Genomic DNA, 12951 nt, shown 5'->3' with positions numbered 1-12951 from the left:
GCCATCACACCGGCTGCCTCCTCCGTCAGAAGGCTCCTTCCCCTCGTGACTAGGGAGAGGGCACGACCAACCCCACTAAGTTAGGGACCCGCATCCACTCCCTGTTAACACCTGCTGACTTACGTAGGGGCATCACCCCCTTGGGAGGGTGACTTCCTCCGTGTCACTGCTGGGTTTTGCCTCTCCCGCTAAACCACCAGCATCAGGAGGGCAGCGCCCACGCCCAGAGGCCTCTACAGCTCAGCGAGCGCCTGGCACAGCCCCTGAGGTGGACCAAGGACACAGCCAGTGCCCCTGCCTCGGGGACTCAGAATCGGGCACACGTGAAGTGCGGGGCACAGCGTCCAAGAGGGAGAGACGCTAACCCCCACCAAGATCCCCTTCGTGAGGCTTCTAGAAAGCTCACCCAGCCAGTGGCGGGAAGATGGAGTTCACTCACCTCTGGCATCAAAGAATTCATCGTCTGAGCTCTCCACTGAGTCGCTGAGGACGTTTCGAAGGTGCCAGGGGGCACCGCCGCCCGGGGGAGGGCCACCTGTGGAAGAGAACATACCTGTTAGCCAGTCCTGAGACCCAGTCCCAGCTGAGTGGTAAAGCTGCACGAACGCCACCCCCCCACTGCCCCGTGCTCAGCACCCCGTCCCTGCCCCCTGCGGGGGCTCAGCACCTCTCCCCACCCCCCACCCACCCCCTGCGGGGGCTCAGCACCTCCCCCCACCCCCCACCCACCCCCTGCTGGGGGCTCAGCACCTCCCCCCACCCCCCCACCCCCCCACCCCCCCCCCACCCCTCCCCCACCCCCCCACCCCCCCACCCCCACCCCCCCCCACCCCCCCGCAGCGGTCCGGACAGTGCTCCACGTGTGCCAGAACGCACGGCGTGACGTGCAGGGTGAGCGCTGGACCTTGCGCTCACACACGGGCGGGAAGGGGCCCTGGTCACGGTGGCCGCTCAGAGGCACCACCGCCTTACAACGCCACCCTCTGCCAACGGGGCGTCAATTTCGGCGGAACAGGGGAGAAGGGCCCAGAAAATCACGCCGGTCGCATGCACTTCCTCGCGCAGGGCGACGTGCTCCCGCGTGCGTCTCTGTCCGGGGCCGGTCAGGTGGCCCAGCCCGGGGAGGGCAGGAGGGTGCAGGAGCGGGGCAGCCGATACCCGGGCAGCATGTTCCGGCCAGGACCTCGGCCTCCATCGCAGACGCACGGCCTGAGCCCCAGCCCTGCGCCGACCCCGCGGCTTGCAACCTGCATGGCGGTCCTTCCACACCACAGCCTCAGTTTCCCCACCTCTAAAGAACCGACCACCATCAGTCCGGAGTCCAGTCTCGAAGGATCAGAAGAGATGTACACTCAGAGTCTGCGTCTCAGGCCCAGTATTTATGATGACTAACGTCCACAGAAGCCAGGGGCGGGGGGGGGGGCCGAGGGGTCCCCGGGACGGTCAGGGGAAGGGCCCACCCGGACCCGGAAAACCCCCCGCCCCACCTCCACAGGCACCTGGGTCCTCACCGTGGACCAGCGGGTGCCCAGCACATCCTCCCCATGCCGCCCCCCTCCCCCCCCCCCAGGCACACGAAACCCTGGGCATTGCCCAGGGGATTGAGATCTAGCTGCCAAAACTGAAACCAGAAAAGCGTCAGGACAAAACTGACCCGGTAATTTTCCTGAGGAAGCAGTCAGGAGTGCACGGTTAACCCTCGCGTTCTGGCAGCTCCGGGGCCTGGGAAGAAATCCCAGAGCCCGGGCGCAGGGACGGGGCGTGCGCGCACACACGGCCATAAAGGGACTTCTTGGCGGCCGCGAGGACGCAGTCGCTCCTGGTGTGTGCGCGGGGAAGGCTGCCCGCGGGGTGTGGCTGGGAGAGGAGGGGGAGGCAGGTGGGTCCCGGAACAGCGCGTGCCGTGGGCCCCACGTCCTGAAAAACGGTCCCGCGTCTGAGGGGGATGCGGGCGGCGTGTTGGTCAAGAGCTCAGGTCGGGGGAGGAAGGGGCCAGGGGTCAAGCCGTGAGATGACAGGGGGCCCCCCACCCTCCGTGCCTCAGACGGCAGGGGAGGGTGGGAGCCTGTCGGAAAACGCAGGCAAATTCAACACAGCGCCCGTTAGCGCAGGGCCTGGGGCACGGCCAGCGTCCACGTCAGCCGTCATCGCACGTACACGCGGAGGCAGGGCCGTGGCGGGAAGGGCGTGCCCCAAATGCCAGCCGGACACTATCCCCCCAGAGCAGAACCCGACGGGGGGAGGCCGGGAGGACGCAGTGTTCACACGAAACACGTAATTTCACGGGACTGTTAATTTTATAAACCATCCTACCTTATCGGTTCTAAGGTGAGCATTGTTTCACACACTCCAACATCTCCAAAACCGGAGTGCATCTCGCTTTTAAAAAAATTTCTTTTAATGTTTATTTATTTTTGGGAAAGAGAGACAGCACGAGCAGGGGAGGGGCAGAAAGAGAGGGAGACACAGAATCGGAAGCAGGCTCCGGGCTCCGAGCTGTCAGCACAGAGCCCGACGCGGGGCTCGAACCCACGAACTGTGAGATCACGACCTGAGCTGAAGTCAGGGGCTTAACTGAGCCACCCAGGGGCCCCAGTCATATGCAGAGTTTTTACTGTGGGGGGGTCAGCGCCCCAGCCCCTGACTGCGGGGGGATCAGCGCCCCCAGCCCCTGAGTACGGGGGGGGTCAGCGCCCCCAGCCCCCACATAGTTCCAGGGTTTATAAAATAATAGTGCATCGTAGCTACTGATCACATCTTGGATTCTGTGGCAAACGGTAAAACCACCAGGCACACAGGGTACGTCTTTCCCGGGGCTTCAGCCCTGGCCACCAGGCACACAAGCCTTGTGTCGGAGAGACCCGCATTCCTGTAGCAGCAATGCCCCTGCCTCGGTTCCCCCATCTGTGTGAGGGGAGAAACCTGACGGAGACTATCCGTTTTCAGTTCTGACTCACGTTGGAGGCGCCCTTCGGGGACACACGGCTGGGGCCAATGAGCAAGTGAGAGGTGGGCGCTCTCCCCGGCCATGGCTCCCATGCCCCCTGTGCCCAGTCCCTGCTCTCCTCGCCCCGCCCCACCCCTGCAGGATGCTGGCACTGTTCCCTGCCCGGGGCCCAGATCCCAGCACATAAACTGTTCCTGAAGGGCGAGGCCGGCCCAGGGACACCGCTTCCTGCCTGTCCCTCCTGCCCCACCCCCCCACAAACTCCCAAACACACACCCAGCCTGGGCGCCAGGCGAGAAGCCCTTTCTGAAGCCCGGAAGCCACCTCCGGGTGTCAAGCTGGGTCTGGCCCTCACTCCCCACGGGGACCCTCGAAGCTTTCGATTCTTACCCACCAGGCGGGCGTTGTGGCACGGTGGTTGGCAATCTCCCGCTCACGCGCCCTGGATTTCCCGCAGGGGATGCACCAAAACTGAGTACTTCCGATGAGGGGAGGGACTGTGTCCCTGCCGTAGGTGGAGGATGTCCAGCCGGTGCCGTGAGACGGGACAAGAAACAAAACTGCCTCTGTTCTCAGATGGCCTCATTGTCTACACAGAAAACAAAGGCTCAGGGCGCCTGGGGGCTCCGACCGTTAAGTGTTTGACTCTTGGCTTCAGCTCAGATCTCACCGTTCTGGGGTTCGAGCTCCGTGCTAACAGTGTGGAGCCCACCTGGGATCCTCTCTCTCCCTTACTCTCTGCCCCTCCCCTGCTCGCTTTCTCAAAATAAACGTCTTTTTTAGAAAAAAGCTCTATGGGGTCCCCCGGGGGGCTCAGTCAGTTAAGCGTCCGACTTCGGCTCAGGTCATGATCTCGCGGTTCGTGGGTTCGAGCCCCGCGTCGGGCTCTGTGCTGACAGCTCGGAGCCCGGAGCCCGTTTCGGATTCTGTGTCTCCCTCTCTCTCTGCCCCTCCCCTGTCCGTGCTCTGTCTCTCTCTCAAAAATAAATATGCATCCAAAAAAAATTTTTTAAACCTTATAAAAATAAAAAAGTTCTACAAAATCCATAAACCAAAACACGCTATGAGAACAAATAGTTCAATATAGCAAGATCGCCGCATATAAGGTCAATATACAAGAGTCAACTGCACTCTCTATATTATCAACGAAGGATGAGAATTTGAAGTTAAATAAACAATACCGCTTACAATATCACCAAAAAAATAGTAAAACCACAAAAAGAAGTGCCTGTAGGTATAAATCAAACGGATATGGAAATTTCGGTGATACCAAGAGTACGATGATATAAACTTCTGCTGAATTTACATTAATTTTATATGGTTTCTCCATGAACAGACACTAAAGGTCTAAAACCCACCACACACGCCATATTAACATGCCAACATCCCTTGTGGTCCAAATCCATCCTGTTCCCAAGAAGCGAGCACCTGGGGGTCAGGACAGTCATACTGGCCCCAAGATTCGGTCCCTGAGTTGGGGGGGGGGGGCGTGCATGGGCTGCAAGTGTGTAAGCAGGGATGGGCTCATCTGAAGCTTTACCCGAGTCTCCCTGGTTCTTGAGCTTGAATAGCGAGGGTTCAGGTTTGGGAGAAGTTCCCAACATGGTGCCCCTCGCACCTGTTCGGGGACACTCCATCCAAGAAAAAAGGCAAGGACGTTTCTGCTAGCCCTCCACACACACACACACACACACACACACACACACACGCGCGCGCTCCACAGCCTGAGGAAAGAGAAAGCCTCCAGAATTTGTCACTCACACGCCACCCCCACTACGTCCCTTTGGGCCACCATCACCCTAGGTTATTGCCACGCCGACGACGTGTGTGACGGGCTGGGCTTCGTGGGGGCCCCGGCAGGAGGGCCCGGCTGCGGGGAAGCTGGGCTGGCTCCGCTGGGAGAGCCATTCTCCCTGCTGCAGGTGGGCCAAGACGGAGGGGGCTCGGTGTCAGAGAGGGCTGCCCGGACCACAGGCACCGCGCTGGGGGCTGGGGACACCGCGGCGAGTAGGCGGCAGAGAGGGTGGGGACCGCACGGAGCTCACCTTCTGCGGGGGCGCGGGGGACGCAGAGCTGGGTCGGGTGACTGACAAAGATGATTTTCGCAGCAGAGAGTCACGTGGAGAAAATGGGATCCTGCCTCCCACCTCTGCCCCCTTCCCCGAGCAGCTGACGGTGGCAACATGGCCTGAAGAACAGGCCAGCACGGAGGGAGCTGTGGACACTGAACTCTCGTGTGCCTCTCCTTTCGAATAGACCCTCACCTGCCGGTTGACTCTCCTCTGTGGCCAAAGTCTTTACCCGAATTTCTGTTCAAAGGCACATTTTCCTTGTTTACGGTTTATTCTTGCCTTCAAAACGCATCCCTGCAGTGTTGGTTGTTTTTTTAATGTTTACTTATTTTTCAGAGAGAGAGAGAGTATGATCAGGGAAGGGGCAGAGGTGGGGGTGGGGGCAGAATCCGAAGCAGGCTCCAGGCTTCTGAGCTGTCAGCACAGAGCCCGACGCGGGGCTCGAACTCACGGACCGCGAGATCACGAACCTGAGTTGAAGTTGGACACTTAACCGACTGAGCCACCCAGGCGCCCCTTTTTAAAAAAAATTTTTTTTTACCGTTTATTAATGCATTGGTTCTTAAATACAGTAATTTTGTGGCAAGGTCTGTGCGGACAGCTCAGAACCTGGAGCCTGCTTCGGATTCTACGTCTCCATCTCTCTGCCCCCCCTCCACTCACACTCTCTCTCTCTCTCTCTCTCTCTCTCTCTCTCAAAAATTTTTTGAAACATACGGTAAGTTTGCTTGGACACCTGCAAATCCCTCCTCTCAGGCAAGGGCCACCGCAAACAATGTCTGGAAAGGGTGGGGTGGGGTCTCAGCTGTCCACGCACCCAGACACGAGAACCCACGAAGGCGGGCAGCGCCAAGCAGCAGCCGTGACTGGCTTCCACGTGGGGCTGTGCCCTTCCCCTGTTCCTCCAGCAGATCTTTCAACGAGGTCCTATGTGACAAAGGGGGGCAATGATGGGCGGGTGACTTGGGGGGGTGTGAGAGGAAGGCCTTTCTGACAGCGTGTCCATCGTGAGAAAGGGCCAGACACACCAAGTGCGTGTGCACGGGTGTATGCACACATGCTCCTGCACACACACGTGTGGGGTACACGGACAGAGCGCATGCGTGCGAACATTCTTCCAGCTGGGCACGTCTGAGGGGCGGGAAGAAGCCGCGTGGCTGGAGCTGGATGGAGGGGAGACAGGTGCAAGGGGGGAGGGGGCCGGGCCGGGTGGGACATTGCCCGCTGTGGACGGGCTCCCGACCCAGACTCTTATCACCCACACACTCGGGAAGAGGGGGACCCCGATGCCAAGAGGACCAGGGAGTCTCCCAAGCATGGGGTGGGGCCCACAGATCAGGTGCACTGAGGGCCACACCATTAGCGTCTGGGCTCAGTGACCCCAGAGCTTGGAGGGTAAAGTGTCCTTGAGCTGGTCCCCACGCTGCCTCTCTCTGCGTGCAGTGTCCAGCACAGGGTCCCGGGGAGGGGAGCACCAAGAAATGTTGGGCAAATGGATAAAGTGACGTGCTGAGTCATAGAATGTGCCAGATACCCAGCTCACCTAGAGGAACCCTAACCAGCCCCCGGAGGGCACCGTGCGTCCCCCGCTTACCTACAGGAACCCTAACCAGCCCCCGGAGGGCACCGTGCGTCCCCCGCGTACCTAGAGGAACCCTAACCAGCCCCCGGAGGGCACCGTGCGTCCCCCGCTTACCTAGAGGAACCCTAACCAGCCCCCCGGAGGGCACCGTGCGTCCCCCGCTTACCTAGAGGAACCCTAACCAGCCCCCGGAGGGCACCGTGCGTCCCCCGCTTACCTAGAGGAACCCTAACCAGCCCCCCGAGAACACTGTGCGTCCCCCGCTTACCTAGAGGAACCCTAACCAGCCCCCGGAGGGCACCGTGCGTCCCCCGCTTACCTAGAGGAACCCTAACCAGCCCCCGGAGGGCACCGTGCGTCCCCCGCTTACCTAGAGGAACCCTAACCAGCCCCCGGAGGGCACCGTGCGTCCCCCGCGTACCTAGAGGAACCCTAACCAGCCCCCGGAGGGCACCGTGCGTCCCCCGCGTACCTAGAGGAACCCTAACCAGCCCCCGGAGGGCACCGTGCGTCCCCCGCTTACCTAGAGGAACCCTAACCAGCCCCCGGAGGGCACCGTGCGTCCCCCGCTTACCTAGAGGAACCCTAACCAGCCCCCGGAGGGCACCGTGCGTCCCCCGCTTACCTAGAGGAACCCTAACCAGCCCCCGGAGGGCACCGTGCGTCCCCCGCTTACCTAGAGGAACCCTAACCAGCCCCCGGAGGGCACCGTGCGTCCCCCGCTTACCTACAGGAACCCTAACCAGCCCCCGGAGGGCACCGTGCGTCCCCCGCTTACCTAGAGGAACCCTAACCAGCCCCCCGAGAACACTGTGCGTCCCCCGTGTACCTAGAGGAACCCTAACCAGCCCCCGGAGGGCACCGTGCGTCCCCCGCTTACCTAGAGGAACCCTAACCAGCCCCCGGAGGGTACCGTGCGTCCCCCGCTTACCTAGAGGAACCCTAACCAGCCCCCGGAGGGCACCGTGCGTCCCCCGCTTACCTAGAGGAACCCTAACCAGCCCCCGGAGGGCACCGTGCGTCCCCCGCTTACCTAGAGGAACCCTAACCAGCCCCCGGAGGGCACCGTGCGTCCCCCGCTTACCTAGAGGAACCCTAACCAGCCCCCGGAGGGCACCGTGCGTCCCCCGCTTACCTAGAGGAACCCTAACCAGCCCCCGGAGGGCACCGTGCGTCCCCCGCGTACCTAGAGGAACCCTAACCAGCCCCCGGAGGGCACCGTGCGTCCCCCGCTTACCTAGAGGAACCCTAACCAGCCCCCGGAGGGCACCGTGCGTCCCCCGTGTACCTAGAGGAACCCTAACCAGCCCCCGGAGGGCACCGTGCGTCCCCCGCTTACCTAGAGGAACCCTAACCAGCCCCCGGAGGGCACCGTGCGTCCCCCGCTTACCTAGAGGAACCCTAACCAGCCCCCGGAGGGCACCGTGCGTCCCCCGCTTACCTAGAGGAACCCTAACCAGCCCCCGGAGGGCACCGTGCGTCCCCCGCTTACCTAGAGGAACCCTAACCAGCCCCCCGGAGGGCACTGTGCATCCCTGTCCTGCACCTGTTCTCTCCAGGTCACAAAGCTGGTAAGTGACGGAGGCGAGGCCCGACCAGACGCCAGACCCGTCCGGCCTGCCCACCGGGTCTGCGGGTCAGCGTCCGGGTATCCCCAGGCCCACGTGGACATCGGAAGGTGCACCCGCGTTCCTTGGAGAGCGCCATCCTCCCAAAGCCCCTCCCCCTCCCCGAGCCGGTCCTGAAGACACACAGACTCACACGCGCTCCCACATCACCCCCTCCCCGTCCCTGTCCCTCAGGCACACCTGCCAGCTCGCAGCCGCGGGTGAAAACATCGCAGAAAGGCCAGCGTGTGGCCGCGCAGCAGCACAAACCTGGGCTCCTCACTACCACTTACGTGTCCGCGGCAGAAGCGCGGGAAGCTGGCCGGCCTCACCTTTGTCATCTGTGAGAGGGGTAGGCGCTACCTCACTGTCGGGAGACTCCGCGCACACGGCCCGCGGCTGCACCCGGCATCCGGGCACTCGGGGGACGCTGAGCCCCTCAGGAGCCGGACCGAGGTTTAGACGGGCGCGGGGGCTTCCGGGGCGCCCCCCCCCAGGGCCACAGACCCCTCTGCTCCTCCAAGGCCCAACGGACGCCCCCCAGCACACCCCGCACGCTCTCCTCTGGCCCCTCTCCCCCCACCACACTGACTTAAAGGTCTAAATCAGGCCAGGAGGGAAAAGGGAAAACCCTTCCCCAGCCCGAGGGCAAGAGCCCACCAGAAGGAGACCCCGCCCTGCGCCCAGGAGCCCAGCCGGAGGGCAAAGCCCTGTAAAGCCAGGGACGCGGGCTTGGCCCCCGTCTTCTAGGGCCAGATGGGGGCCAGACCGTGCCCGGAGGAAGCAGTTAGGGAGAGAGCAGTCCCTCCCCCTGGGATGCAGCCTGGGGACCCAGCACCCAGTGGAGCCCCCTAGGCCAGCCTGGCCCCAGCACTAAACGTCAACACTGCGCCCCACAGGTGTGGACACAGGTCCCCAGGCAGAGGGCCTGCAGGCTGGAGAGCCTGGAGGCCTTCCCGGGGAGGGGGCCTCAGCTGAGCCTTAAAGAGAGGGTGGGCAGGCTGGGAGGAAGGAAAGACATGGGTCAAAGCCATCAGGCCATTTCTACAAGAAGCTGGATCTAGAACCTTCTCCAAAATGGGAAGTCTGGCTGGAAGGAGCAAGGAGGGGACCCAGGGGTCTGCCGTGACAGCCACACTCCGCAGGTGTTCAGGTAACACCTGCCAAGTCCCAGACCTCCAGGGACCCTCAAGTGCCCCCGAGAGGCTGGGGTGGGGCGGCCGGCACTGCACCTGCCCTCCCCCGCCCTGCCTGAGGCCAAGGAGACACAGGCTGCGTCCCAACAACACGTGCCTCAGGGGACACGGGTTGAGAGAGAAAAGTGCTCTGCTGTGGCTCACGTAGGCCCCTGTCCCCATTCTCTCTGTGTCCATCACACACACGGACACACACATACACATACACAAACACACACGGACACACATGCACACGTGCACACCCACACGTGTGCACTTACAAACACACGTGCACACGCACGTACGAGAACGGCCCCAGAGCGTGGGTCTCACTACCGTCGATGCTGCGGAAACAATCAGGCCACCAGACTCCCTGTGGGCGGTGGGGACCCTGGGGACACACAGAGCGTGGAGGCTGCACGTGGCTTGCACAGACACGCTCACACAGCTTCACACCCAGCCTCGCAACACGGAGCCACATCTCACTGCTGCTCTGATCCCGCCCGGGCTCCCAGGGGTCCACGAGCAGGACAGACTGAGACGCAGGGTCTGGCGGGCCCCCCCCCCACCCCCCCCCAGAGCCGGGCCTTCTGCCTCACGTGGGATGTGAGCCACCGTCCCGCTCACCCTCCCCCTTGGTGCTGGTTCAAGCCCCAGCCCTGCCGCCTATCCCCTGGGCATCTCAGTAAGTGTTACCACACCACGCCGTGCCTCAGTTTCCTCCTCTGTGAAATGGGGGTAAGGACAGGACTTACAGAGGGTGGCCATGAGGAGTTACTGAATGAATTTTTTTTAGAGCGAGTGTGAGCAGGGGAGGGGCAGAGAGAGCGAGAGAGAGAGAGAGAGAGAGAGCGAGAGAGAGAGAGAATCCCAGGCAGGCTCCACGCTCAGTGCAGAGCCCAACACGAGGCTCGAACTCACGACCCTGGGATCAAGACCTGAGCGGAAATCAAGAGTCGGACACTGAACCCACTGAGCCACCCAGGCGCCCCTAAATGAACGGATATTTGAGAGAGGCCGAGCACGGGGCCTGGCCCTCCACCGGTACAGTCACACACAGAAACTCCGAGGGCGGCCCTTGTCCTCAGGCCCTAAAACTGGCACAGGGGGCACGACGGGAACTGCTCCGAGCAGGCGGGTCCCCATCCCCTCCCCTGGTGCGGCTCCCCCCCACCCCCAGCCTCTGAGCTCCCGGGGCCAGATCGTGCTCCCTCCACCTGCCGGCCTGGGGTCCGGCAGCTCACGGCCTCTGGGAACTGCGCTCCTTCCCTCCACGTCTTCGCTCCTGCCCGTCCCTGCCCGTCGGTGCCCGAAGGGTCCCCCAGCCCACCCTCTGCTAATGCCCACCCATGCTGCCGGTCTGGCCCCGCCTCCTCGGTGCTCCCCCAGGCCCGGGCTGGCCCCGCCTCCTCCGTGCTCCCCTGAGGTCCCGCACCTGCGCCCATTCGAGCACCCGGGGCCAGGCCTGCCTGCCCCTGGGCTGTGGGTTCCCTGGGGCAGATACCTGGTGCGGTCCCCACAGGCCCATAGCTTCTCCCGGCCCACTTCAGGGGAGACAACGGGGGTGGGCCTCTCGGGGGAGCATCCCCCCCTCCCCGGCCTGTCCTCAGGCCCCTCTGGGGTCAGGATGAGTCCGGGAAGCAGACCAATCCAGGGCAGACCTCACGGGGCTGTGGGGACACTAGGGAGGGACCGAGAGGCTCGGAGAAGCTGCTTCCAGAAAAAAAGCATCATCGAAGGAAACCAATGCTGGCTGGGGGTTGGTTGCTATGGAAACATGTCCCAAACTGCTGTATGCGCCACTGATGAGCTTATGGGGCTGAGCTGTTTCGGGGACACGCGGGGAGCCCTGGGAGGGCCTGTCTGCTGGGGCTCCGGGTACCCGGAGCCCAGACCCTGGAGGGCCCGGAAGGAGTCCAGCTTCTGGGGGACCAGGCAGCTCCATGCCAGGAGTCCAGAATGAGCCTGAGACCAGCCACAACGCAACCTGGCCCCAACCACAGCCCGCACCTGCAGCAGCCCACGTACGGAGCCACGGCCATGAGCACAGATGCGGCCATGACCCGGCCACACGGCAGGCCACGGCCCCCTCTCCTTGCCCGGTCACAGAGCCAGCTGCCAATCGGGCACCACCGAGCAAACACACTCGCACCGCCTTCCCCTGACCCCGGCCACGCTGGCCCCCGGGGAACAAGGGGGCATCTCCTCTGTGCAGCCAGGGACCCGCACGGCCCGTGAGCCCAACAAGGAGGGGCAGGGACCCCCGCCTGCAGCTGAGAGCCGCACGGAGGAAGCTGGCCTGGCCGCCATCACACCCCCGTCCCCAGGCGCGGGCCAGAGCCCAGGGTTAGGATCCCCATCTCCCAACAGGACACGGCTGGCCAAACCAGTTACTCTGAAAAAATACGCTTCTTGAAGACCTGCGGGTAATCTCATAAATATACCATTTAAATGCCTGTTAATCACGTTACTCCGGAGGCAATTAGTGATTAATAGCTTTGGCTATGTGTTGTACTTTTCACAAGTACAAATTGACCTCCCGGTGGAAGCAGTGGTCCCCAGGCGCCCCCCTCTGCCCCACCGGCTTCCTGCCCCTCCCGCTGAGGGGCGCTCCCACAGCACCCGCTACGAGGGCTCCTCAGGAGGGTGGGTGGGGGACAGGAGATGGGACGGGAGGCCCTCCTGCCAGTCCCCCCCCGCCAGTCCCCCCCCAGGAGCCCCTGCAGGGAGCGGGAAACAGAGGCCCGGGCCGCGGAGGATGCTGCGGAGACCCCCACCTCGCTGAGCCGGCCCGGGTTTTCGAAGGGCACCACAGGCTACCTACCGTGGGCCCGAAGCAAGGAGCAGGGAGGGGAAAGGGTCACGGTGACCCCAGGTGGGCACTTACCACCTGCAGCTCCCAGGCTGCTACCCAGCAGGGTGGGGCCCCGGGCCGCCTCTGCCGGGCAGGCCCCCCATCTGGTGCCGATCCGCAGCCCCAGGAGCCGCGGGTGGGGACCCTGGGGGCTGCACGAGGCTCTCGCCGCGCCAGAAGACACCGCACGCAAAGGGAACGAAGAGCCAACAAGGGACAGACACCCCTGCACACTGGGCAGTAACGGGAAGGCTGAAAATAGCTCTTTTACCACCAGGGATGACTCCAGAGTTGCTCAGCGGGGACCAGCCTCCCCAGGGAGGGAGGAGGGTGAGGGCCGGAGAGGGGAGCCTCAGGCCACGGCCCCGGGCAGAGAGGCATCCCGAGGAGGAGGAGGAGGAAGAGGAGGAGGAGGGGGAGCTGGAGGACGCGGATCCGGACCGGCTGGAGCAGGTGCACAGGAGGTCAGAGGTCAGAGGTGTGCGCGTGATGACGGGCGGCCGGCCGCGGATGCCGCAAGCCTCCAGGGACAGGCTCCCGGACAGCTGCTGCCCCTGCGGGCTCACCCCACATCCCACACACCTAGGTCTCTCCCTGAGCAGGGCACACACGGGGCGCCCGGCGCACGGGCCCCGGCGGCAGGCGCCTCCGAAGAGGCCTCTCTGCTCCGCCACGTTTTTGCTTCCAACCCTTGTTCGGCAACCCGGCTGACAG

At 63.3% G+C, this 12951-nt stretch overlaps 1 protein-coding gene across 1 annotated transcript in view; it reads right to left on the bottom strand.

The window, feature by feature from the left end:
- PITPNM3 (PITPNM family member 3) overlaps nt 1-1253 on the bottom strand; it is a 54207-nt gene extending 52954 nt beyond the window's left edge. The window contains exons 1-3 of the mRNA XM_042967179.1: nt 1159-1253; nt 877-983; nt 440-535 (exon numbers count right to left, since the gene is read on the bottom strand). Of these exons, the coding sequence (XP_042823113.1) occupies nt 440-535; nt 877-983; nt 1159-1253 (298 nt within the window). The remainder of the gene's footprint in view (nt 1-439; nt 536-876; nt 984-1158) is intronic.
- Between the last annotated feature and the right edge of the window lie 11698 nt (nt 1254-12951).

The sequence above is a fragment of the Panthera tigris genome, chromosome E1, assembly GCF_018350195.1.
Source record: "Panthera tigris isolate Pti1 chromosome E1, P.tigris_Pti1_mat1.1, whole genome shotgun sequence".
Taxonomy (NCBI): Eukaryota; Metazoa; Chordata; class Mammalia; order Carnivora; family Felidae; genus Panthera; species Panthera tigris.
Note: the sequence above shows the minus strand (reverse complement) of the source record. Positions and strands in the feature narration are given on the sequence as shown.